Below are 25316 nucleotides of genomic sequence, written 5' to 3' on the forward strand. Positions count from 1 at the left end.
CGCTCAGAATCTTGTGTTGAAGCAGGCTCGCGTGTTTGCCAGTGGTGATGGAAGGCATGAGTTGTAATCATTACATTCTGACAGGCATAGAATCTATCTCAAAGCAGTACCCCGCATGACACCGAGTTCAATCCCCCGCTACTTAATATGAACTGCGTCATCGTGCTTAAAGTCAAAGTTGTCAATCGCCGACGTTGCGCATTCGAACGCTATGAATGATGTTGCCAACGCCTCTGAACTCGAAAACACAGCACCTGATCAATCATCGTTAGCACACAGAAAGGAGAGTTCTCGAAGCCACACATACTTGTACACTGTTTCGCAAGACGATACACCTTCCAACCGTACTGAACCGAACACCAACGTAGATCTTGCACCAATCAATTGTGTCGCACGTCGTTCGAATCAGGCAACTCCTGAGCCACCGGAGCCGTGTACATCTCCTGAGTACCCGAATAGAACTCATTGTTCTTTTTCTCTGGCTGACCATATTGCGCTGGCATTGGTGACAACGCCGACATTGGCGACATTGGCGAGCCATATGCGTGTTGTTGCGGTGTGGGAAGACCATCATCCGGAACGACTTTACGGTTGTGTTTGCGTCGGAAACATAGGAAGAGGATAACGGCGATGATAGCTATACCGCCAAGTGCAGCGCCGATCCCGATACCTGCTTTGGCGGCCGTTGACAGCTCTTGCTCAGATCTGGTATGACTCCCTGTTGTGTTGACATCGGTGTCGTTGGGTGAGTTTGGCTTCACACTCTCAACGACACTCCAATGTCCCGCCCAGCTCTGATTGAAGTAGTTCGTCTTCTCGCTATCCCAGTAGTCCAGAGTCGTCGCCCCGTCGGCAATGTCTGTGAGTTGATCGCCTAGGCCCTGACCGTTGAAGCCTGGTCCAGGAGCTTGACCAAGCCATGTGATCTGCGAAGCCCAGTTGCGACCAACGTATGCTGCTTGGAGGAATGCACGGCCTAGTCTATAGCGGTCTTCGTCGTTGGTAGGCGTGTAAGAGTGGCAGGGGAAGTAGGGTGTTGGCTTCTCGACGATAGGGGTGTCAAGTGTGAGGTTGAGTAGTGCGAAGGGGACTTTGATCGTGACGTTGAGGCTAGCTCCAGAGCCAGGAGGGAAGGTAAAGCTGAGGTATGCGGGAGAAGTGACGATCTTGGTGTAGTTTGGGTCGTCCGTCTTCCAGAGAAAGTATTTCGTCGTTGGGTCGTACTTGATTGGAAGCACTTTGGCAAGACCTTCGCACGTGTTGTCCGGCAGTGAGAGGTACGGATTACGAGGGTCGATGATGACTTGTTGGGCCTTGCCGGTCTCACCAGTGTCGGCGACAAGCAGATTACTGATGCTGTCCACTTCGAAGGGTGATTCGCCATACTCAACCCCGATGCCAATGTCAAGGAGGTCAACTTTATCCTGGTCCCGAAATGACGTTGGCGGACCTATAACGCGACCTTTGTTGTAACCGCCGAACACCAGCGAGCCAGGGTAGTCGAACGCCGCGGATCCAATATGTAGTAGATATGAGTATGAACCGATGATGCCATCCTTGTATAGCTTTCCGTTGTAAACGTTGAGCGAGACATCGTGTCCCGCCACACTGTCGCTCACCGAGAAGGTTTGTACTTGCTCTGCAGCCCCAAGGCCTAGGTAGCCAAGCCTCAACCCTGAAGTCTTGCCGTCGAATGCCGTGATATTGCCCGAATTTGTATGCATGATTGAGGCGTTCCAGACAGTCGCGCCGCCAATGGTCAATGCTCGGTCCGTGTAGTTCGCGGGGCCTGCTACTAGGCCGAATGATGGGAACTTGACAGTAGGATGCCAACCATTCGCTGGTATGAAGCTTGTTGCACCGGCTTCGGGCTCCCACGTTCCTCCTTCCCCACAGGCACTGTCCGGGAAAGGATCGCAAGCGGATCGGCTAAAGACGAAACTCTCAAACGTCCCTCCCGGATAGACGTCGACGTCGGCATGGTTCTGACCTCCTATTTTCAGATTGGTGTCGTTGCCTCCGAAAGTTACTCGCACGGCCTGCCATGGCCCATCGGGGCCATATTTCTTGTCACTCCATGGTACGTCGAGGTGGCGCTGCGCAGTCGAGCGAACTGTGAAGAAGACTAGGAAAGCGACCCCTATCTGGAGGAAAGATCGTGAAGACATCGGGCAGCATGCGACTGTAGAATCGAGAACAGTGCGATAAGTCGTAACAGGATATCTGACGACCAGTCATGGCATGCTATACATAGTCAGTGTGAGCCAGTGTGTAGAGGTTACCCCACTCGTGGGTGACACGAGGCTTCCGATCCATGTAGGTTGGAACGGATAACGACCTACATGGCGTTTCGAATGAAGTCACGGGCGGGGCCCGAAGTCTGCACGATTGGTCGAAGATGCTGTTCTTTGTGCATACATCGGTCCTGAAGCACTATAACATTGGCATTGTGCCTCGCACAGGATGTACTCCGCCGACAATGTAACCTTCTCGTTGTCGTCATGCGGTCATTCCCCGAAAGCATGTAGTCAGCCTTCGTCTTGGAGTGTGCCTTGCTGCAAGTAATCTCGTCCGCAGTGTCTTCTCGAGGGAGTGAGAAGTGGCCACGACTTACATCTGCAAGCATCCAGCGACGCTCCATGCCACGCACTCTCAGTTCTTGTGTTTACTTCTCAACGCTCAAGGATCGTCTGTACATTACGCATGTCTTCGAACTCTTCCGTTCTGCCCTCCTTTCCATGCCATGGTCGAGGGTCGCATATACCGCTCTCCGTACGTTTCCAATATGCGCTTTCGGCACGCAGGCTACGCATTCTTTTCATGGTTGGAGCCTTTCTGCTGCTGGCGGGTGTCTTAGTAAGGTACGATGAGCATGTTGCTCGACTTCCAACCCAATTCCGACAATTCACCAAACACAACCCTCCTTACTCAACGGAGTCATTGCAGTGCTCGATGCCAATCACAGACAAGAGCATCGTTTGGTCAGACTTCGCATACGTACAGTATGTAACAAACTCGAACTACCTCTGCAACTCTCTCATGATCTTTGAGGCGCTCAGACGACATGGGACGAGAGCCGACCTTCTCATGTTGTATCCACAGAAGTGGAAGGTGCCCAAAGACGTACTCGATGACGACGCACCTCCAACCGACTATGAAGGCAAGCTGCTTGCTCAAGCTCGGGACCAGTATCACGCAAAGCTGAACCCTATCCAAGTAAGGACGTATGTCAATGAGAAGGATGCGACGTGGCAAGACAGCTACACGAAACTGTTAGCATGGAATCAGACTCAGTACAAGCGCGTCATTTCCTTAGACTCGGACGCGACGCTCTTGAATGTACGTGCCTATCCCCGTCGACAAGCGAAGCTGTCGCTTGCTGCAATGACCGGTGTTGACGATCAGTAGCATATGGACGAGCTTTTCCTCCTTCCCACGGCTCCAGTTGCCATGCCTCGCGCATACTGGCTTGAACAATTCTTCCTGTCGTCCCAACTCATAGTCATCGAGCCATCGGAGGATAGCTGGCAGCGGGTGCAAAGCGCAATGGAACACCACGAGGGTCACGACTACGATATGGACATCTTGAACAAGGTGTTCGGTGCCTCAACTCTAGTGATACCGCATCGTAGATACGATCTTTTGACCGGTGAATTTCGCCACCAGATTGATCAGCATGAGGCCTACCTCGGTTCGCCGACGGAGAGTTGGAACGCAAGGGACGCGGTGAAAGAAGCCAAGTTCGTCCACTTTTCAGACTGGCCGCTGCCAAAACCGTGGTTGAACGCGACAGAGGATCAGGTCGCAAGACAACAACCGTCATGCACATCGGTGTCAGAAGGCGAGTTGGATTGTACGGACCGGGACGTGTGGTTGGAGCTTCGTAGGGACTTCTCAGAGCGACGTCTGGTATGTCAGTTCTGTCTTTTGCAATGTGTGGTACTGACAGCTCGCAGCGGGTGTGCGGAAAGGCTTACGACAATGTATAGGTAGCGGGTTAGATGCGCGCCGCATCGAGCGCATGGCATCCTGCTCTATTGAAACAGCTGTTGATATTATTGATTCCATCCCGGAGGTCAATCAAGTCGAACAACGCGTATCAGATCAGTTATCCATATCGCGAACTACTGTATCATATATGGCTGAGTGGTGTTGTCCATGGCGCAGCGGACGCGGTGACATAGCGGAACAGCGGAGAAGGAGCCGCGAGCCCACCCAAGCAGCTAACGATAGCTTCCCTGCGAGCTTGGTCAGCCGGACTGTACAGGATTAGTATATGCGTCATATGCCAATGTTTGGTACCTATAAATGCTGTGGTACCACAATGTCACGATACGTGCGAAATCTCCAAAGATTGACTCTATACACACATAGCCGCAAAAACATGTCGCACCTCCAGTATTACGCATACCCCGGCAAGGGCGAGTCAGCCAGAGAGAACACCAGATACAGCCAGTCTGTTCGTATCGGCGACCGCATCGAGTGTGCAGGCCAAGGTAATTTATACCCATGACTTTTTTGAGCTCCACAAACTGATGACTGCGACTGAAGGTGGATGGGATCCCATGACCAGACTCATACCCGCAGACATCGACGCTCAGATCGACCAAGCTTTCCAGAATGTGGAACTTGCTCTGAAGACCGCTGGTGGGAAGGGTTGGTCGCAAGTGTTCCGCGTAAACTCTTACCACATCCCTATGGACAATGAGGCGTTGGGAGCTATGGTGCGGAATTTCAAGAAATGGATGCCGGATCATCAGCCAATCTGGACGTGTGTTGGCGTTGTCAAACTGGGCGAGGATGCTATGAGAGTGGAGATTGAGGTGTCGGCTCATGATCCTCAATGATAGGACGATGATAGAACACTCGATGAGATCGTGTTGGACGCGCCCCTCAGGAAATCATGATTGATGCAAAAGGACCACGTTGGTAGCCTACGTGTGTGGAGGGCGATCTCGTGTATGGGTATCGCGTTTATGTAAAGAGCCCAATTCGAATTGCGATTCGTCAGCATCAATGCGAGATGGCGTGGTTAGTGATGCGTGATGTGGAAGGTGTGGACTTTGGGACGGAACACGTGAAAGGGCGACGAGGCTTGCCAAGACCATCGGCGCAAGTATCGCCGACGGGATTCTTCCAGTTCTAGCTCTTGCGACGCGCTCCGTACTCCACGCGCAACTTCGCTACCAACTTCATCAATCCCAATCTCTCATTTCTACGCCCAGACGAACACTTAGTACAAGATGCCGAAGTTCTTCTGCGACTACTGCGATGTCTACCTCACCCACGACAGTATGAGCGTGCGGAAGGCGCACAACAACGGCCGCAATCACCTCCGCAACGTCCAGGCCTACTACGAGCAGATATCGAGCGACCAGACACAGCAAGTCATCAATAGTATTACCGACGCATACAACACAGAAGGCCAAGCCAACCCGCTGTTCCAACAGAACCTGGCCGGTGGCTTCCCTGGAGGACCTATGGGCGGGATGCCCCCAATGGGAATGCCACCGATGGGTATGCCTGGATTCCCGCCGCCAGGAATGCCGCCCATGGGTGGAATGCCTCCAAACTTCATGGGCCGTGGAGGTCGTAAGTTGCCGCATAGCTACCACACACGATCCTTTACTGACAGCGCGACAGCTCCAATGCCACCCAACGGAATGCCACCCTTCCCTCCGCCAAACGGTATGCCCCCGGGCCCTGGTGGTATGCCACCCTTCCCACCACCACACATGGGAGGCGGCCCACCCCAAGGAATGCCGCCTTTTCCATTTCCACCACCAGGACAGGCAGGCTCACCCCCTGGAGGAATGCCTTATCCACCCCCAGGCGGTATGGGAATGCCCCCTGGCGGACCTCCTGGCAGATACCCCCCTGGACCACCAGGACGTTAGGAGCGACCTGGTGCACATGGAGGATTGATACCTGCCTTTGGTCACGACAACTACGCAGCTGAGGCCCTTGAGGCGGGCATGAAGAGGAAGAGGCAGAACGATGAGTATATACCCGGAGTTTCCATGAGGGATGGCGGACGAGAAGGAGGTGGAGCAGCTACAGGCGCGAACGCTATAGTCCCGACACGGATCAAGAGGGTATAGCGCAGGCTGGGACCATACGCTAGGGGAAGCGAGAGCAGTGAGACGGCTGCGAAGGCACATGGGAACAAGTACGACCCATCCCCAGGCTGTCGCGATGCTTTCGGCTCACGCTCGTGTAGTATTACTTGTCAAAAAGTTTATTAGTAATCACACGTAACGCGGTTTACGAAATCTATCGAAACTCACTCATTGCTTTCAGTCGCCGACCACCTTCTATCTACTGAACAAACTTCTAGTAAACGTCTCAACATCCATCACGTCCATGCCCAAAGCCTTATTCACCGTCTTGCCCATCTCCCACCACACACCATCCCTGGCGAATACCAGCCTGTACTTCTTGATGCCATCTTCCGGCGCCAAGTCAAGCTCCTTCTTCAAATGCTCAAGACTCCACGTCTCTTGCTCAACCTGCTTCCCGCTCACCCGCTTGACGATGTCAACCAGTTGCCCATAACTGATTGTATCGCCCGCGATGTACAATACACGGTCCTCAGCCTCCACATCCCCCGCTATGATCCTTGCCAACACCCGTCCGATATCATTCACATCCGTCACAGTAACCTTGTGATCCCAGTCTTTCAAACACCTCACCACCACTTTCCCTTCTTCCTCTTTACTCCTATCTACGATTCCCCAAAACTGCTCGAAAAGAAAAGACATAAAAATCCCCGTGCTGACAACCGTCCACTTGACATTACTCTCATCCGCCTTCTCCCTCAACAAATTCCTCACATCGCGCTGCGCACCAAACAACGGCATCATCCCCTCTCCATCACCAATGACATCGTAATCAACACCCCACTGCCAGGGAAAGAACCAGAATTTCCCTTTCCCCTGTTCTTTCCTGATCTTGCCAGCTAACAGGGCTTCCTCGGCGAGCTTGAGAACGCTACTGGGGTCAGCACCGAAGCCCGTGGCGGAGATGAGGATGTCGTATGCGGAGAATATTTTGGCGAGTGAGGGAGAGGGTGAGGAGAGGTCGATGGCTGTGAGGGAGATGTTGGGAGATTGGAGGTGGGTGTATTTGGATGGGGAGCGGATGCCGATTGTAATGTGGGTGTTTGGGAGGGCGGAGAGGTGAGGGAGGAAGGCTGTGCCTAGTTCTCCGGCGCCGAGGAGGAGGATGGTGGTTTGGGGGGAGGTCATTTTGGAGGAATGTTTGATAGTGTGGTGTGCGAGTATTATGAGATGGATGTTATCTTAATCGAAGTAAGTATGGGATAGAGCCTTCTGCTTATATGCACGTGAGTATCAGTCATCACAGTAGATCAAGAACAAGATCAGGTCATCATCTATCACATGCGAGGTATGCTGTTTTATGCGTTTGTGCATGTTTCTATGGTGGGGAAGTAGCGCGGAGATAAGACTTGGGAGACCGGAGTTAGTCGGCTTTGGATGGAAGCTGTGAAGTCAGGGAAGGAACGAGTAGAACTGTTTTTCCCAGCTTCAATCATACACTGATGAGATACTTAAGAAGACAAATCAACGTCAATGCTTATGTAATAAAGGCGATAGTATGGCACAAATTGCACAGGTGAGATACGCGCAAGCAAGTTGACCCCTCTATACCTGACTTTAGAGTGAGTTGTTAAGAATCCAAGATCGCGTGGAGTGGCGTCAGCGGTAAACTACTATTCATTAGGGCTGTATCACTCACTCCGGGTACTTTATTAATGGCTTGACAATGTCATGTCCAAGTGAGGTCAAATGTCGAGTAAAGGGCTCCTGTGCTGACGGTCCACGCTAAGCCCAAACGACGCTAGTGGTTCGCCTATCAACCTTGGAATTTTGAAGCCTCCAGCCTTTGTGCGCAGTGCTCTTCGACGAACAACTATTAACACCCGAGTGCGCCTACGTCCATCCCAAGCAGAAGCCACTCATCGCAATCATGGCCGAGCAACTCGTACTCCGTGGCACCCTCGAGGGCCACTCCGGCTGGGTCACCTCCCTGGCGACCTCCCTGGAGAAGTGCGTATACGCGGGAAGAGGGAAAATGCACGAATGCGCAATACTGACACGCGATTAGCCCCAACATGCTCCTGTCCGGATCGCGCGACAAGACTCTGATCATCTGGAACCTGACCCGCGACGAGACCTCCTACGGTTACCCCAAGAGGAGTCTGCACGGTCACTCCCACATTGTCTCCGACTGTGTACGTTCACCACAAAATTGGGCAATTGGCTAGCTAGGAAGCGACGACGGCTGAGCTGACAATTGCTGCACAGGTCATCTCCTCTGACGGCGCCTACGCTCTTTCCTCATCGTGGGACAAGACCCTCCGCCTCTGGGAGCTCTCCACCGGTGTCACCACCCGCCGCTTCGTCGGCCACACCAACGACGTTCTCTCCGTCTCCTTCTCCGCCGACAACCGCCAGATCGTCTCCGGATCGCGCGACCGAACCATCAAGCTCTGGAACACCCTCGGTGACTGCAAGTACACCATCACCGACAAGGGCCACACCGAGTGGGTCTCATGCGTCCGCTTCTCCCCCAACCCCCAGAACCCCGTCATCGTCTCTGCTGGTTGGGACAAGCTCGTCAAGGTGCGTACATCCGCGTTTACACCAATTCCTGCATTTCCTTGTTTATATGATGAATATCTATGTATTTGCTACTTCAGAGCTTCGGCTATGAGACAATTATCACCTAGTACTGATTTACGCTCCTCACTCGATCTGCTTCAAGCCACTTCAAATTCGGGAAGCTGACAATATCCAGGTCTGGGAACTCGCTTCCTGCCGCATCCAGACCGACCACATCGGTCACACCGGTTACATCAACACCGTCACCATCTCGCCCGATGGCTCCCTCTGCGCCTCCGGTGGTAAGGACGGAACCACCATGCTGTGGGACCTGAACGAGTCCAAGCACCTCTACTCTCTCTCCGCCGGTGACGAGATCCACGCCCTTGTCTTCTCCCCCAACCGCTACTGGCTGTGCGCTGCCACCGCCTCCAGCATCATCATCTTCGACCTTGAGAAGAAGTCCAAGGTTGACGAGCTCAAGCCTGAGTACATGGAGGTTGGCAAGAAGAGCCGGGAGCCCGAGTGTGTCTCCTTGGCCTGGAGTGCCGACGGCCAGACCCTGTTCGCCGGATACACCGACAACCGTATCCGCTGCTGGGGCGTCATGGCGAGGGGATAAGGTAGTGCATGTTGGGTAGTGCAACGGGGCGTAACGGGAAAATCACGATTCCACATCTTCTGTAGCATGCCATGGGTTATGATTGATGCTCATGCGGGATGGGTTTGGGACTCTTCCGGCATTACCACGTCCAGGCGCTTAGAGTCAATGAAAATTCTCAAGTCCAAAAGTGGTTGCTTGCCATGCGTGGTGGCTATGTTTTCGTATGTGGGCTATGGAAGCTCGGGTCACTCACAGAAGTGTCGCTTGCGATGAATGAAGGCTATATTTCATTGACTGTGTATGTTATGGTGAACGTCGAACCTTTTGTTGCTCTATCCTGCCTTCCCCGTCTGGCTCATAGAAAAAGCAACGATTAGGCCCCATGCCGTGATCATATACGCGCTCACACCGAATGCACCCTGGATGTCCGACTCCAGCACCGTCCAACATACCGCGAACACCAGACTTCCCAATACAAGCATTAAAAAGCTGATCGTTACCGGAACGTCGAAATCCCAGCCTTCTTGGAAGTAAAAGCCCCATCCATCAGCTGGCTGGTCACCACCAGCTCCTGACAGTTCTCCCGCAATACGTTTCGGTACCCGATGCAATACCCAGGTATAATCTTTGGTGATGGTTTCTGGGCATTTGAGCATGTGGAGCAGCTTGCTCGATCCGATGGGCGGCCACGTATCTGGCGGGCTAGGAATGTTGCAGCGGTACTCTGCGTTTAGGTACGGCTCGACGATGTGTATTGGAGGTAAGCAGCCACAGTAGCTTTCTGTTGATATTCTTGAGGCACAAGATTCGTTGTGGTCGCGAATCTCAACGTGGTCATTCGTTTCGAGAAGGAACTGGATTTGCATGAGCCCGTGAGCGGTGTGCTTGGAGATGCTTTGGTTGCTTACCTTGGTGAAGAAGATTCCTTGTATTGAACGACATGAAAGTGCACGGAAGAAGCGGTTGTGGCGTTGAGATACCTTGGCTTTGAGAAGGCTGAAGAGTTCTCGGTCGCTCTTGATGTCATGGACGTCGATTTGGAGTAGTGTTGGGTCGTCGCGCCTGCGATGTACGCAAGACATGAGATGGACCGTGTTTAACTGCTGTTGTGGGTTGCTCGGCTTTTTGATGTTGGCCGTGGGAGCTGTGTTCCCGGTCTTATATCGAACGAGGCCAGGAGAGTTTTGATCGTGCCAGGGAAACATCGCTAGCAACATGCTACTTACATGATGCATCCATGTTGACACTCTGATAGCATACTTCCGTGCCTTGACGCCAGGGCGATACGGAGTCACTGTAACCTTGGTGTTTACAGAGGATTTCTTCATTTCTTGTACTAATGCCGCCACCCCACCACTGTTTAGTTCTTTGAAGTCGTCAAAGAACTGATCGCCGCATGTCTGTGTTCACGGTCAGTGGGGTGGTTTTGCAAAGATACCTTTCTAATAAGCTTACACATTCACACCATATACGCGTCCAGCCACCTCGGAGTGGAGGCTCCAGTAACCCTAACGCCTTGAGGATATTATGTTGTAACGGAAAGGCAACTTCTGTTATAAAACGTAGCGCCAGGCGTTCCAGATTGATGCCTTGAGCTCGGTTATATCTTCTCATTGGAGTACCGAGCAAGCCTACACGCGCCGAGACAAATCTGCGTAGGTAATCTGCGAGAAAGCCATACACCAGGTTTTTTGCATCTCTTTGCCATGCATACCAGTTAAGCCTAGTGTTAGCTCTTACAGGAGTTGTTAACTCTGGATTGGAGATTGTTTCCATGTAAGCTGCGATATAAGCTGTCGCCTCTAGGTGTGCCGTACAAAAGCCATGGATGTTTGCTTGTAGTGTCGCATAGGCATTGCTATTTCCCAGGAACAAGTAGAAAGTCTTCAGGTTTCCCAATGCCGCAGCCACAAACCACATCTCCTCTGACAGTTTCACTGTCTCTTCTTTCGGGTTACATCCAAGGTCCTCTCCACTGGCGATAGATCGAGATGCGTAACCTGCCTTTGCTCTGACGAAATCGCAAGCAGCAAACTGAGAAGCATCGTTCGCCTCCTCTCTGAGCTGCTCCGCAAATGTTCTCAAGGAATAGTCGATGTATGACATGAGCCCGGCGGGTCCAACACTGGCATCGTTGCGGACTGACTCATATAGAGGCTTCAGTAGTTGATCCTCCCGCAAGATTGAGACGAGGATACATGTAGCACTCTGTATCTTCTGAATCATAAATCTGTTACCTCCACGTGACCCCGTTGCTTTGATCTCCAGAGACTCTGCATAGGAGCTCAGAGTATTTGCTGCTGTGTACGGAACACAGGGATCCTGTTGCTGAGTCCCTGATGCCACTTTTAACTTCTCTTGCGCCGCGAATAACTTGAACTCCTCTAATTCAGCAAGGCGCCTTTCCTCTGATTTTCCCATTTCGTGCTGTATTCTCAACGCAGCGAGCCCCCGGTCTTCCTTTCCAGACCTGTACCCCTTAGCTCCTCTCAGCCTGATGACCCTCACCTCAAGGTGATGAATAGGTTAGAATACGTGTATAACAACGCTTAAAGAAGCTCGACTGGTTTTTAGCTCTCGAGGAAGTGATGGAAACCGGCCAGCGCGATGCAATGCAGTAGATAAGCGCGCATCAGGCTGAGGCCTGTCAGATGATTAGGCAACCACACCTACGCAGCCTTGTCATCGTGCATGACTTTCAGCCTTCTGCCAAAACTTGTTCTCCAAGCCAGCCAGCGATATGAATGGCATGAGCCACCATTTTCATCGACGAGCAATTGGATGCGGTCGGATTTGAAGCAGCAGCGGAACTGGAGCAGGTGCACGCACACCCCTGTCAGCGATGAGCTCTTCTGATCCTAGATAGGCTACTCTCAGAGGTCAAGTATTGCGATCCGGACGAGGTTTTGACGGTTTGAGGTGACTTTTGCATGCCCAAAGTGTCTCCGCGTCTCAGCCTTTGGAGGTACGCCATCCTAGCGACGCGATCAGGGCCCCGCTAAACCGCATCCAATCTACCTCGGCTTGATCACGCATCACAAGCTCCCCAGCCGAACGACTCGCGCGTCCAGGTCATCAAAGCCGACGACGTCTCACTCCCAATCCTTATTCGAAACTTAGCCATTCGCAACATACAAGACCGCAAACATATTCCGACTCGGCCGATAGAAAGAAACGGCACGGAAAGACATAGGCACCTACAGTGGACAGCAGCGGCTCACGACCAACAAGCACAATGGCGGAAGCATACCAGAAAGAGTTCTTCAACGTTTCGTTTCCGACGGAATACGTCGCGCATGTTGAAATTAACAGGCCGGAGAAGCTGAATGCTTTTAAAGAGGTGTAAGTACAAAACGCATTCCCTACTTTCCCGAAGATCAGGATATATAGCCAGGGACGCATTTGTATCACATGATGCCAGAAAAGAGAAGGGAACACACTGGCATCTCGACATCACTAGACATACTGCCTAGAGAGCTCTACAAACGATATTTAATCCATTGATACCCCTACGGACTACCACGCGGAAACCCCATGTCCCCCAACTAACAACCCCCCAGCATGTGGCTAAACCTCTCCTCAATCTTCCGCCAACTCTCCCACGACCCCTCCGTGCGCGCCGTAATCCTAACCGGCGCCGGCGACCGCGCCTTCACCGCCGGCCTCGACGTGCAAGCCGCCTCAGAAGGCGGCGCCCTCTCATCCCAAGCAGACATCTCGGATGGCGCACGCAAAGCCAACGCCCTGCGCCGGCACATTCTGGAATTCCAAGCCTGCATCACCGACATTGAAAAGTGCGAGAAACCTGTCATCGCTGTTCTGCACGGCGTGAGTTTCGGTCTGGCGCTGGATATGTGTCTAGCATGCGACATTCGCATTTCAACGACTACGACTCATTTCAGTGTGAAAGAAGTGGATATCGGACTTGCGGCTGATATCGGCACCCTATCGCGTCTGCCTCATTCCGTTGGAAACCTATCTTGGGTCAAAGACATTGCGTTATCAGCGCGTATCTTCGGGTCGGATGAGGCGTTGCAGCATGGGCTTGTGTCGAAGGTGTACAAGGATAAGCAGGAGGCGGTTGCGGAGGCAACTAAACTGGCGGCGTTGATTGCTTCGAAGAGCCCGGTTGCGGTGCTGGGGACGAAGGAGATTATCAATTACTCGAGGGATAGGCCGATTAGTGAGGGGTTGAATTACACGGCCGTGTGGAATGCGGCGATGTTGCAGACGGCGGATGTTAAGGATGCTATGATGAGTGGGTTGAAGAAGACGTCGCCGAAGTTTAGTAAACTGTAGATGGTTGGTAACTCATGAAGAACGAACAAAAGCAGACTGGTGTCATGCCTCAACTCTTTGGAGCAATCCTGGTGTGAACGCCAACCAAACATGAGTCAGTATATCTGCATATTGGAAGGAAAGATGAACAGAAAGTCTAAAATTAATGTATTAGAAACGTACATATCCCGCCGCAAGCAGCGCTAACATGCAACATCTACCAAGCACCAAGCCTAAACAAACGAAACATCCCCCTCCCCTCCACTCATCCCATCAACATCTACCTAGGACCAAAAGGCCTAGGTCCAATAATCTGCCTCTTCCCCGCCCCAATCCCGCCCAACTTATTCTGATTATCCCCACCCATATACCCATACTGATTGACGTCCCAGCTCTGCCCACCCCCAGTCCCCGCATTAGGGTCCTTGGCAGCTTCTTGCAGCGCCCGCTGCGACTCTTCCCACTCCTTCTGGCGCTCGCGTTCGCGCTCCATTTCGCGCTCGAGGAGGGATTTGCTGGCCCAGCCGCCGGCTTTTGTCTTTGTTTGAGCGGCGGCTCGGCGGGCGTCTTCGCCTCGTTGTTCGGAGGTGGATGTGAGCTCGGGTGGGATGTAGGTCTGGGGCTTGGGTGGTGTGGGAGCAGGGTTGGAGGAAAGGTAACGGTCGGTTCGGCTCTGCTTTGTGTATGCGGCTGGGTCGGGGAGGGGTCGCGTGGTTGGTTCGGGTAGTGGACGTGTAGGCAGAGAGGGCGCTGCGGGTTCGGGTAGGGGTCGTGCTGGCTGCCTCTGCGTTTGATCCCATTGCTTGCGCAGGTACTCGCGATCGTCTGCTTGCGCCCATGAGACGTTGCTGTCTTGTGGTGAGGGAGCGCGGGGTGGAGGCGCTGGTCGGGCTCGACTCTTAGATCGCTCGCGTGTACGGCTCTTGGACCGCGACCGTACCTTCTTGTCAGACAGGCGTCCTTCTCGCTCTGCCTGGTACTGGCGCTCGCGTTCCTTGGCCTCTTCGAGCTGGCGCTCTAGCTCTCGTATGCGATCGCGCTCAGCGTTGGGCTCCTCGCTGCTTCCTCGTCGGCTACGCGGTGACCTGACCTTCTCCGCCTGGTATTCGCTCAGGTACTGCCCCTTCAGCCTGGCATCACTTCCAGCGCGCTTTCGTCTCGTCTCGGCGTCGATTCTATCCTGTGCCTCGCGTTCTTCACGTTGGCGTTGCTCCTCCTCCAGCTTCCACTGGCGCTCTTGCTCTTCCCACTCGCGCTTCTGTTGATCCAGTCGCGCCTGCTTGGCTTCTTGCTGTTTGCGTGTCTCCTCTTCCCACTTCTGCTCCTCCTCTATGCGTATGCGCTCTTCTTCGGCTTCGCGTTCGACGCGACGTATGTTCTCGGCTTCCTCAGCTTGCAAACGTAGTCGCTCTTCTTCGGCTGCCCTCTCGCGTCGCAGTCGCTCCTTCTCAGCCAGGTTCGGCACGTGCGGACCTGCGCTCGTGATCTGCCGCCGGCCACCAAATGAGATGCCTTGATTGCCTTGACTCGCACCACCCATGTATCCGTACTGATGAATGTTCCATGCCGGTGCCGTGCTGCCTTCGTCGACCTTCTTGCTCCAGCTACTGACTCCGCCTGGAGGTGACTTGGGGAGACCGTTGGACGTGTATGATGTGTCTGAGCCTCCAGTGCGTGCGGCACTAAGCGTCGATGCTGTCCTTTCGGCAGGAGGTCGAGCAAGGGGGTTGAATGTGCTCGAGCCGCTGGTGTTGCTGGCGGTGCTAGGTCCCCTGCTGCGTGGGAAGCCGGGAGACGGCAGTGCAGGACTCGGCATGCCGCCAGTTGCCGTCGGACTCAATGCGCCAGCTCCACCACGCTTTGGGCCGATGACGTTGGGGAAGTTGGACGGGTTCTTCGCGTTGGCCACACGGCTGAAGGCGCCGAGACACTGCAGCACCTGAGCTGGGTCCTTTGATTCGTAAAGGTCGACGGTGAGGAAGCGATCATGGGCAGGCATGTTCAGCGGCGGCTGTTCACAAGCTCGCAGGAAGTGCGAGATGTTCTCCATCTGTATGAAGGGCATATTGGACTTCTTGAACCTAACCGGCGTGGGTATGGCGAGGTTGATGAGTCTGGAAGAGTTAGCTATACTGGCCCGGCTACCTGGTAACTCTACGGATATCACTGTACCTGCATAATACGGTCCCGTCCTTGAGCGCATCTAGCAGATCTCCCGCGGGCAGGCGCTCTCCGAGTGTGTCTTCTATCCAGCTGCGGACTTCATTGGCTGCTTGGGGGGTGTATCTGTCCATCCGCAGCCTCCGCATGTCCTGGTCCAGCGACGTTACAGACGCCATGGTGGTTGGTTTGGGCGCAAATCAGGCTTGTTGCTGTTGGGCACGAAGGTCGTGTGGGCGGTGATGGGGAGGGTGCACGAGGTGTAGTGGTGAGATATGATAATGTATATGTCTCTATGTAAGGGCCTCGACTGCTACGTGTGTTGTTGTGGCGTCGGGGTATGCAATGATGGCATGTGTTGTTGTGTGGAGAAACTTGGTGGTGGGGGGAATGCTTGCACATGTGCTAACGTGAACGCACCAGCCACTCGCCCCAACGTCACCGGCCTGCGCGTCAAAGTCGCCTCCAGATATTCGCCCGCTGGAATTTGTTCGCGGCCCAACGAGACTCAGCATGGCGGGCGCACCGGGTGCAATTCGCAAAGCATGGTACCAATGGAAGATGAAGCGCTTCCCCTGGCGCAAGAAGTGGCTTGTGGGTGAGTGCAGGCCTCGACATAGGTCTCTGGCGTATCCTTGCTTCCAAGTAATAACACCTCGTAGGCTTCGATCTCCAGGGCAACACTTTCTGGGAATTCAAGGACGCTCTGCACGCCCTGCGCAACCGACGGATAGCAAAATACAGTCGCAGCACTCACTATGGCGACGTGCAAATATCACGTTCGTTCCTTCCATATCCAGTGTTTGACCGAGGCTGACTGTGGCAGCGTCATGGATGCAATGGCTGAGACACACGCGCTACGAACCCCCCACCGTCGCCGAACAACACCAGGACATGATGAGGCAGGAGCGGATGAAGCAGCTGGCGGCGCAGGCAGATGCACGATGGGCCGAGAAGCCGTCAGCACTCGATGCGCCGGATAAGCAACAGCCGGTGCAGATGTTGCAGTCGCGAGACCCAGACAGCGGCGTCACGCAAATGAATGCAGACCAAGAGACAAGGGACAGCATAGAACCACCGCGGCCACTCGATCAGGAAGTCGCGAGACCAGCGCCAGTAGAGCCCGAACAACCCGCAGAGCCTCAGCAGATGCCGCGCGACCCACCAGCACCGCCAGCCGAAGACGACACGCCTGCATTCACGCCCAGAAAGAGAATGAAGAAGGAGCCCAAGGACTCGCCATGGAAGCAGGCGGCTCAGAGTCAGGAGTGGCAACCCCAGGGCTGGAGTCCAGCGCCAGCCAAACGACGATCATGACCACGTTCAACAGCGACTGTATAACTACCTGTTTCAATACCTGACAAATATCAGCAAGCATATGCGATATTCAATGTCACCAAAATACTGCTCTCCGTTCGATTAATACTTCAAATTGTACACTGTCAAGATAGTCCTCCGTGGCGGTGTATCTGTCATGCCACGCTACCCAACCATGGCTCAGATCTCGAGTCGATGCGAGCCTGGCAAAGCCGTTTCCTCCGCCGGTCTCCGTCAACACCAATACCCAGCACATATTCACACTCCTGCTAACAATACTGTCGCTTACTTATTCCCAACGCAGCAGTACCAGAAATTCACCTTAGTGTCTCCGCGTTCCCGCACTATGTCAGGTGTCGAGTACGAACTGTGGTACCGATTCACGAACCGGACTGTAAACCACGCGCAGTGACGAAAATCATACCAACGATGCGCTTATGCATGCGCTTTGTAACATATATAGGCTCTTTACCCATGTCTTGACGTCTACCCGTTAAGACAGTATTCAGAACCATGGCACTACTTTCAAGCATCGACGATGACATGACATTCCAAGTCGCTGCACAAAATTTACCCCCAGAACTACTCCTCATCGTACTACAGCATTGGCTCGGCCAACAACGCATCGTAATCGATGGCTCCGCCCAACCTCATTACACACTATCCTACTCCAATCCCGAAAACATCGATCCTTTCGCCACCATCTCCAGCACCAGCGATGCCCCATCATTCATTTTCCAAGAATACTTCCAGTCTCGGATACGCTCCTGGCTGACCGACGCCAAAGAGTTCTCCGACCCAACAACATTCTACATGAGCCATCTCCTGATGAGTCTGAAGATGAAGGACCGTATAGGCTGGTACTATTTGCCCAGTCAGCCATGGGATGCCATCTGTCAGGACCCGAAACTCTCCCTGTCGACGAAGTTTCCGGTAATCAGCGATCGCAGTGCACAATACGCTCGTATGAAGCATCTCTCCTCGCTCCACGGACTAGAGAAGATTAAACTCGACTTCACAGCCGAACAATACTTCGCCATGTTCGACGTCGCAGTCCCACCCTTCCATTACCGCGACGGTGCAATCGCCGGCGACAACTTATACCGCGACGAATTCTGCCACGGTGCCGGCCATTTTCTTCTGCACACGAAAGAGCTTGAAATCCATTTCGGCGAAGCATACAAGCAAGCAAACCCCTGGTACGACGTCCAAGAAGCTGCTTGGTGCGAGACAAACCCCGCAAAGAACTTCCCTGAAGCAAGACTACGCCCGCACGTCTGCGATAGTGGCTTGGTTATAGACTGGATACTGGAGTATGCTTGGTACAACGGGCACCTCCAACATATCAAGACGATTACACTGACTGGCGATATCCAGCAATGGGTGAGGGAGAAGTGGTATGATATCTTCAAGCGGCATGCTATGTACCTCGAGGCGTATCCTGGACTGTACTATCGTATTTTTGCTGTTCATGAGCCTGATCCTATTGAGATGGAAACTATTGGTATAGAGGGCGAGGACGAGGATGATCAGGATGAGGCGTGGAGGCCAGAGAATCATTATCCGCCGGCTTGTAGGTGTGAAGTGGGGTGCTGGCGATTACGGGGTGGGAGAGTTGAGGAAGAGCTGGAGGCTAAGTCTTGGGAGGAGTTTGAGAGGTTTTCTGATGAGGTAGTGGACGGTTGGATGAGTGGTGTTGTTTTGGGATCGCTTTGAGGCCTACGTTAACGCCACGTCTTTTTATTTGCTTCATACCATCCCAGTGTATCCTGCAGGCTTGTCAAACTTCTCCGTTGCATGAGACGGTATTACTCATCCATTCAAGCACATTTCCGCACGCGTTGCATCAACGCGATCAGAATAAAATAGTCGCACTGGCTGCGGCGGTGCTTTGCGTACATGAGTTTGCATGAGCGTGCATACAAGTTGATATTAGAATCGAAGCCCTGAGTGCGCAACGGTAGACATTACGAGCCCTGTCGGCCGTCACGCTTAGGATAGTGGTCCGGATTGATGAAAGTAACAGCACGGAATGCAAGAATGTTGGTTAGACGCAGCTATGGATAAGTGTAAGTAACAATAATGTGGAAACAATGAAGATACTCAAAAGTCATGCATCATCCACATGTCGAACTCCCAAGGTCGTGACGCCGTCGCCTCTACGCATCGATCTTGAGAGCATTGAGTCGTCACACTCATCGTATTGTTGCTAAATCCGAAAATCGATGTACAGCGAGGCAGGGATGAATGGCCAGGTAAAGCGAATGCAGAACAACCAATATATCCTCGGCCCTCAAACTCCCTGCGACTATGACGTCACCGCCCGACCACCTTCCCGGCCCACGTCTGCACAACACCCCAGACCAGCAGCACAGCTCGAACTCAATCGACCAAACATCTCCATCCCATCGTGCCGACCTTCCCCTCTTCCGTCCATTCCAATTACTCGCATCACCGATCCACGCGCCGTGGGTCTGGAGTTCTGTCGATCTGGCGCGCCTAGCCGCCGATCAGCAGGAGACGATCAGCCACGGCGTCCAGGTCCGTGGTGATATACACGATCTGACCAGTCGAGGTAGTGATTGACTACGGGTGACTACGTGACTGCGTGGGGACTATATGCCGGCTACGACTAGCTATGCAGGAACTACGCGGGACTATGCGAGCTACGTGACGCTATGGGAAGGCTCCGAGGCAAGATCCAGAGCTCTAAGAGGAGGATGAGGGGTCAGCGGGATTAGGGTCGAGTTCATTGGATGGATGGGGGGATGATGGGGAGGCACGGTAGTACCTGGGGTGTGGATGTGGGAAAGCTTAAGGACGGGATGGGCGTCTGTTGTGGAATGTCTTTTGTGTTTACTATCGCTTCTTTGACTGTCTTCAATATCCTCCCTTCGACAGATCCCAAGGAAACATTTATACGTCCTTCGATTACGAAAGATGCGTTCCACGCTCGTCACCACAGTGCTCGTCGGAGCAAGCGTAGTATCAGCAAAAGGCCTCCTGGACCTCCCCACCGACATAGCGAATCTACTCACTTCGCTCGCTCCAGCACCAGCAAGCGACCCACGATGGACAAACTGGCACCCCGCTTCCAGCGGTGACGTACGCTCCCCCTGCCCCGGCCTCAACGCCCTAGCAAACCACGACTTCATCCACCGCAACGGGCGCAACATGACCATCCCCCACCTAATCGCCGGTCTCGCCGCTGGCCTAAACATGGGCGCAGACTTCACCACCGCCATAGGAGCCGCGGGTCTACTCTCCTCTCCAAACCCCCTGGGCGGCTCCTTCGACCTCGACGACCTGTCTATGCACAACTTCCCCATCGAGCATGACGCCAGCATGTCCCGCCAAGACGCGTACTTTGCTAACCCGCAGCCCTTCCACAACCCTACGTGGCAGCAATACATTTCCTTCTTTGATGGGAAAGAGCGTACGGATATCCCGACGGCGAGTAAGGCGAAGTACGCGCGCACGACGGATAGTCAGAAGAGGAATCCGGAGTTTGTGTATGGAGCGAGAGAGGCGGTGTTGAGTTATGGAGAGAATGCTTTGTATCTTTCCACCATGGGCGACCCGGTTACGGGTAAGGCCAAGCTGGAGTATGTGAGGAGTTTGTTTGAGATGGAGAAGTTGCCGTTTGAGCTGGGGTGGAGGCCGAGTGTGCTGCCGACGACGTTGCCCAGTTTGGGGTTGATGATTGTGCAGTTGCAGTCGAGTTCGCCGGAGCCGTTGTTGGAGGGGGTCAAGATTGTCGCGTAAGTGTTCTTCCTGAATGTCTGGTTGTGTGGGATGTATGTGCTAACGGCTGCTGCTAGGGACTCGTACAAAGATGTGTTTTTCGCTATTGTTGGTGGGTCGAATATCTTGGGTAACCTTACCGGAGGTATTAGTGAGGCGTTGGGATTGTAGTACATGCTGCTGCGTCGGCGTTAAGGAGTAGACTACGAATCGAATCTTATCCATTCAGCGGCCGAAGCCCATCGACATCATTTCTTCCGCATAACTGTTAAAATGCGGGCGTTGATGTGCCGCATGTGCTGGCCACTGTACTGGCCACTGTCTGTAGTAGCCAAATCCTGGCTGCCATGGGATATACTGCTGCTGGTATTGAGCATGATACTCAGGCGTATACATCGGCTGGGCAGCATGGTATTGTGAGTACCCTGGTGGTGGTTGAGGCCGACATTGCTGATACGGAGGTAACTGTTGACCCTGCGACCACTGTGTATACTCCCCAGGATACCAATGAACGAAGCTCTGCCGCGTGTAGTTCTGATGTCGTCCCCACAATGCGTGTAGACGTTGTTGCCACTGGTTCTGGTACGCATGGTAGTTGCCAGGCTGCCCCAACGACCTGTCGGGCGCATCGTGGACAGCTTCGTAGGCAGTATAGGGCGTTGGGTTGTAGTCAACCCGTTCGATTACTTTCTCCAGGTCCGCGGCGATCCGCTGTTCGCGGCGCGGCTTTGGTGCGTGGATGATAGTCTTGCAATCACCGTGCCCATCATCTTCAGCAAGATCAGACGAAACCTGCGTCGGCAGCGTTGACTGATTCCCGCTGTATGCCTCAGAGCTCGATCCAGAGTTACCAAAGTAAAGTGAAAAAAGGACGGGATGCTGCGCCCAGTATCGTTTAGTCTTGTCGGTAGTTTCGTCGAAATCTTGCCGTGTATGATCAGTCATGTTGCTGAAATACCTTTCAGCCATACAAGCCGGCGATTCGCGGATCAGCTGCAAGAAGGCTTCGTGCTTACGGGCTGCCTGGAATTCTGGGCAGTCTTGGTGGTCTGGCTTCTCTGGGTGAATTTGCTCCACAACAGCGACCTTATGCTCTTGCATGACAGGCTTGTTGATGGGAGCGAACTGATTGCTCTTGGGAGTTGGGATGTGAGAGAACATGCTGCTGATTGATACTTGTTCTGCTTTCGAAAGTGTAGTCGCGTGATGTTGGTATGCGCGTGGTTGAGAAAGTGTCTGGTTTGGTGAGTGCACTTGGATGAAGATAGTCTGAAAGTCTGGGAGGGAAGGTGAACAAACAACCACTTTTACTGTGAAATGCGAGAGTTATTATATACATATCTCGATGCGAAGACGAAAGCTGCACTAACGCAACTATGGTTGACCTGCGATACATTGACCAATGCAGGACAGTCATTCATACTGCCACAGTAAGCAAGTCTGGCATTATGAGGACGTCTTGTAGCCTAACCTGGGGACAGAGTTGAGAACCAAGGTTGCCGAAAAGAGTGGGTCACCAACCGGAGCGCAAGCTCACAAAGGGCACGTGACGAGCAGTGTAATCGCATGGTATAGCCACGAAGAGACTATAGAAAGTAAGGAGAAAGTTGTATTAAGTTATGAAAGGTCCAGACTCTTCGAACTCGAAAGCAGTGGACATCGAATTCCAAAAGAGAGGAAACGGACGGGTATCAAGGCTGTAGAGAAACGCCGCGCGCTATGCATGATAGAAAGCAAAAACACAGCGAGAACAACACAAAAGCAGTACAACAACGTAATGGAAATGAAGCGGGGTCCGCAAGCCTGCTTCCGGTCATACCGTGACCAAGTTTGAGCAGCGGCCTCATCTCCGAGAGGACAAGAGTCCTAAAAGCCTGGACGACTGTAAGAGTGCTCGATGTGAGATGATATCCATCTGGAAATCTCTCTTCACTCGCCAAGATGTTCACGCTCGCGACGTTCCGCCTCGTAGTCTGCGTTGAACTGGTCCAGTAGGCCCGGGGCTTCATCGCATGTCGCAAAACGAAGAGGCATGCTGTGTCCCAGCTGGTCTGGATCTTGCGCACCATGGGGAATGCCGTACGCCATGTGGAGGTTTGTAATCCGGCGCTTGTTGAAATGCTTCACCGAAGCCATCACGATACGCTTCTTTTGGTAGTCGTACTGAGCAGTATTGCTCTCCAACGACGTGTCGGAGTTGCGACGGTTGGCGGCCTTCTCGTCTTCGCTCTCGTATGAGCTTGCATCCGAGCTCGACTCTGACGGCGAGGCAGCACTAATCATGTTGGTGAAGTGGCCTTCGGAGACCACTTGGTCTGCTTGGCAGCCATATCCGAGCAAGATCTCACCATCGTGACCGCGGGGGAAGATGAGAGTGCAACCTTTGAGCTCCCATTCTATATCGCTCGCTTTCTGGAGCTCACCCTCTACTTCAGTCATGTCGTCTGCCTCTCCAATAGGCTCCAGTGGCTCACAGTACACCCCACTAGCGTCGGAGAGAGTGACATGATGGACAACCAAAGTCTCAATGGATGAGACCCAGCCAAGAACGATATTTCGCTTGCGCTCCGGAAATATGTTCTTGAGCGCGATAGGGTCATTGAAGTGATGCTCCCCTTCGTCATCACTGTATTCGCTGATGATGTCGCAGATGCAGGTATCATCCACATCGGCAACATGCTTGCTGTTACGCAAGATGGCGCGCATCTTGGCCTGTAGAAGAAGGATGACACTGCGGTCGTCAGATTCCAGGATTCGGGGGATCTTCAATTCCTTCAGAGAGATCTTGCGCAAGGCCTTGTGTTCTTCCTCGGTCTTCGCGACGTCAGGAATTAGATCTTCGATCTTGACCTGCAGCAGGCGACCAGGTTCCAGAAGCGCAGCTGCGTTTAATTCAGCTTGCATCATCTTCTCGGCCTCTGGGGGCGCGTCGCGGCGCGCGGCGTGAATAGCAGCGCGAAGCCTCTTCGCGGGTGGTGCTCCTTTATACTTGTTGACAACAGGGAAGACTTTCCTCAGGAGTATCTCGTGCGCAAAGATATCGCTGTCGGGGTAGTCTTCCGAAAGTTCGAGCGCGACGTTGAACCACGGCCTCAGAAGATAGAACTCTTCGTGCCATGGCGGGACGACCGGGAAGTCGGGGTTCTCGAGGAGCTTGGCCGCGAGAAGGCTGTAGTCCTTTTCCGCGACACGGCCGGCGGGGAAGTCATCCAAGAAGAGGTTGAACTTGTTATGGCGGCTCACCTGGTCAGCTGTGTGAAGCTTGACAGGAGACGAGTGTGTGGGTAGCTCCGGGACATGTAGAGCCCCCATCTCCAGTGCTAGCTCGATCTCGGACGCTACTGCACGAAGGGTCGCGGAGAGGCTATCGTGGGGTATGCGAATTAGGTTCACCAAGATGTGATCCCATGCTTCTCGATCGACCTGGGCCACAAGGATGGGGGCCACAAGGGTGATGGATGCGAGGGGAGTCGAACGCAGAAAGCTTGTTGCGCTGAGAATATCGTCCAGTGCTGGCGCTGTCAGTGTCTTGGCCTATGAACTACATTTGAAGATCGGCGTACCTTTCGTCTGCTCCTGCTCCAACTTCAAGGCGACTGTTGCAGCGCTCACTGTCGTCTTGCTCGGGACCGACCAGACTGAGCCCAGACGCCGAAACTTGGCGTAAGAAGACAGTCCAGGGGCGCGGGTTGAGCCGGTGACTGTCTGGCGAAGATATGTCTCCGCAGGGGGTAGAGCGCCAGTGCGACCACCACGCGCGCCAAATGGACCGCTGAGATGCTCGAAGATGGTGTACACATTGCTGAAGAAGTACGGCGCGGCCGGAAGAGAAAAGCAACTCGCGCGTAGTCCGAGGTGAGCCATGTCGGCGGTTTTGTCGGGTCACAGCGAGTGGTGGATGTTTTGACGACTCGCGCGAGTGGTGAGACGGTAGAAGCTGTTTTTTGTATATATCAAAGTTCCAAGCGCGTGATCTAGGCGTCGCTGGGAACTTTCGCGGTTCTGGGTTAGCGTATCGTAGTGAAGTGTACACTTGAAAGGGCTCGTGCTTTCTGACGTAGGTTGAAGTAGTGAATTCTGAGCAGAACCTTCCAAGAGTGCACGAAAAGGGTTATGGGTCGCGTGACCATACAATCACGGCGGCAAAGGGCGCCTATAATGGCGCGCAGCCTATGTCAGTCGCAGAACGAACGCGGTGTCTAGAGTAGGAACATGAACTGTGCAGCATAAGCTTGCTACCATACTGTCTTCAATTTACCATAACGAGTGAGCTGCTGTTTGCTGTAGACACTCCAGACGTGTCGGCTTGCTGACGCTGTTTGTGAAGAGCTACTCTCCCATGGACTCCTTGGAACCAACGGTAGACGCATACAGCGCACAGGTCATGCTCGCGGTAGCCATTCCCTGAAGACGCCGTCGATTATATGGAAGCCTGAAATTCCATGATTGCGACATGTTTAGCGTGAACGTGAAATCTGGCCTTCTTTCAAAGTCAGGTGTTTGGGAAGCATGTAATCGATCCGAATATTGGTGGTGTCTACCTCGCGGTAGGCAGCAAAGTACCAGCAAAATTCCACTGTCATTTCCGA

The 25316-nt window shown here is 53.4% G+C and overlaps 12 protein-coding genes across 12 annotated transcripts; 8 read left to right on the forward strand and 4 right to left on the reverse strand.

Annotated features, from left to right (window-relative positions):
* Positions 1-380: 380 nt before the first annotated feature.
* J4E84_006308 (uncharacterized protein) lies at positions 381-2168 on the reverse strand (the record flags this gene model as incomplete). The annotated part of the gene is made up of 1 exon (XM_049388899.1): positions 381-2168. One exon carries the CDS (start codon positions 2166-2168, stop codon positions 381-383), a length of 1788 nt encoding a protein of 595 aa, XP_049243173.1.
* A 784-nt stretch (positions 2169-2952) lies between these two features.
* On the forward strand, positions 2953-3989 carry J4E84_006309 (uncharacterized protein; the record flags this gene model as incomplete). Its single annotated transcript, XM_049388900.1, has 3 exons — positions 2953-3339; positions 3409-3909; positions 3957-3989. 3 exons carry the CDS (start codon positions 2953-2955, stop codon positions 3987-3989), a joined length of 921 nt encoding a protein of 306 aa, XP_049243174.1.
* Positions 3990-4384: 395 nt separating this feature from the next.
* J4E84_006310 (uncharacterized protein) lies at positions 4385-4847 on the forward strand (the record flags this gene model as incomplete). The annotated part of the gene is made up of 2 exons (XM_049388901.1): positions 4385-4496; positions 4552-4847. 2 exons carry the CDS (start codon positions 4385-4387, stop codon positions 4845-4847), a joined length of 408 nt encoding a protein of 135 aa, XP_049243175.1.
* A 396-nt stretch (positions 4848-5243) lies between these two features.
* On the forward strand, positions 5244-5897 carry J4E84_006311 (uncharacterized protein; the record flags this gene model as incomplete). The annotated part of the gene is made up of 2 exons (XM_049388902.1): positions 5244-5592; positions 5644-5897. The coding sequence occupies 2 exons, from the start codon at positions 5244-5246 to the stop codon at positions 5895-5897; spliced, it is 603 nt and encodes a 200-aa protein (XP_049243176.1).
* Positions 5898-6314: 417 nt separating this feature from the next.
* On the reverse strand, positions 6315-7247 carry J4E84_006312 (uncharacterized protein; the record flags this gene model as incomplete). Its single annotated transcript, XM_049388903.1, has 1 exon — positions 6315-7247. The coding sequence occupies one exon, from the start codon at positions 7245-7247 to the stop codon at positions 6315-6317; it is 933 nt and encodes a 310-aa protein (XP_049243177.1).
* Positions 7248-7989: 742 nt separating this feature from the next.
* Positions 7990-9246, forward strand: CPC2 (cross-pathway control WD-repeat protein cpc2; the record flags this gene model as incomplete). The annotated part of the gene is made up of 4 exons (XM_049388904.1): positions 7990-8069; positions 8128-8254; positions 8328-8645; positions 8821-9246. The coding sequence occupies 4 exons, from the start codon at positions 7990-7992 to the stop codon at positions 9244-9246; spliced, it is 951 nt and encodes a 316-aa protein (XP_049243178.1).
* Positions 9247-12463: 3217 nt separating this feature from the next.
* Positions 12464-13527, forward strand: J4E84_006314 (uncharacterized protein; the record flags this gene model as incomplete). Its single annotated transcript, XM_049388905.1, has 2 exons — positions 12464-12570; positions 12789-13527. 2 exons carry the CDS (start codon positions 12464-12466, stop codon positions 13525-13527), a joined length of 846 nt encoding a protein of 281 aa, XP_049243179.1.
* A 259-nt stretch (positions 13528-13786) lies between these two features.
* On the reverse strand, positions 13787-15845 carry J4E84_006315 (uncharacterized protein; the record flags this gene model as incomplete). Its single annotated transcript, XM_049388906.1, has 2 exons — positions 13787-15620; positions 15679-15845. 2 exons carry the CDS (start codon positions 15843-15845, stop codon positions 13787-13789), a joined length of 2001 nt encoding a protein of 666 aa, XP_049243180.1.
* A 334-nt stretch (positions 15846-16179) lies between these two features.
* Positions 16180-16983, forward strand: J4E84_006316 (uncharacterized protein; the record flags this gene model as incomplete). The annotated part of the gene is made up of 3 exons (XM_049388907.1): positions 16180-16264; positions 16329-16445; positions 16493-16983. The coding sequence occupies 3 exons, from the start codon at positions 16180-16182 to the stop codon at positions 16981-16983; spliced, it is 693 nt and encodes a 230-aa protein (XP_049243181.1).
* Positions 16984-17496: 513 nt separating this feature from the next.
* On the forward strand, positions 17497-18699 carry J4E84_006317 (uncharacterized protein; the record flags this gene model as incomplete). The annotated part of the gene is made up of 1 exon (XM_049388908.1): positions 17497-18699. One exon carries the CDS (start codon positions 17497-17499, stop codon positions 18697-18699), a length of 1203 nt encoding a protein of 400 aa, XP_049243182.1.
* Positions 18700-19808: 1109 nt separating this feature from the next.
* On the forward strand, positions 19809-20898 carry J4E84_006318 (uncharacterized protein; the record flags this gene model as incomplete). Its single annotated transcript, XM_049388909.1, has 3 exons — positions 19809-19814; positions 19885-20744; positions 20805-20898. The coding sequence occupies 3 exons, from the start codon at positions 19809-19811 to the stop codon at positions 20896-20898; spliced, it is 960 nt and encodes a 319-aa protein (XP_049243183.1).
* Positions 20899-22656: 1758 nt separating this feature from the next.
* J4E84_006319 (uncharacterized protein) lies at positions 22657-24591 on the reverse strand (the record flags this gene model as incomplete). The annotated part of the gene is made up of 2 exons (XM_049388910.1): positions 22657-24239; positions 24291-24591. 2 exons carry the CDS (start codon positions 24589-24591, stop codon positions 22657-22659), a joined length of 1884 nt encoding a protein of 627 aa, XP_049243184.1.
* Positions 24592-25316: the final 725 nt, after the last annotated feature.

This window comes from Alternaria hordeiaustralica (assembly GCF_023758085.1).
Source record: "Alternaria hordeiaustralica strain BMP 2776 chromosome Unknown scaffold_12, whole genome shotgun sequence".
Taxonomy (NCBI): Eukaryota; Fungi; Ascomycota; class Dothideomycetes; order Pleosporales; family Pleosporaceae; genus Alternaria; species Alternaria hordeiaustralica.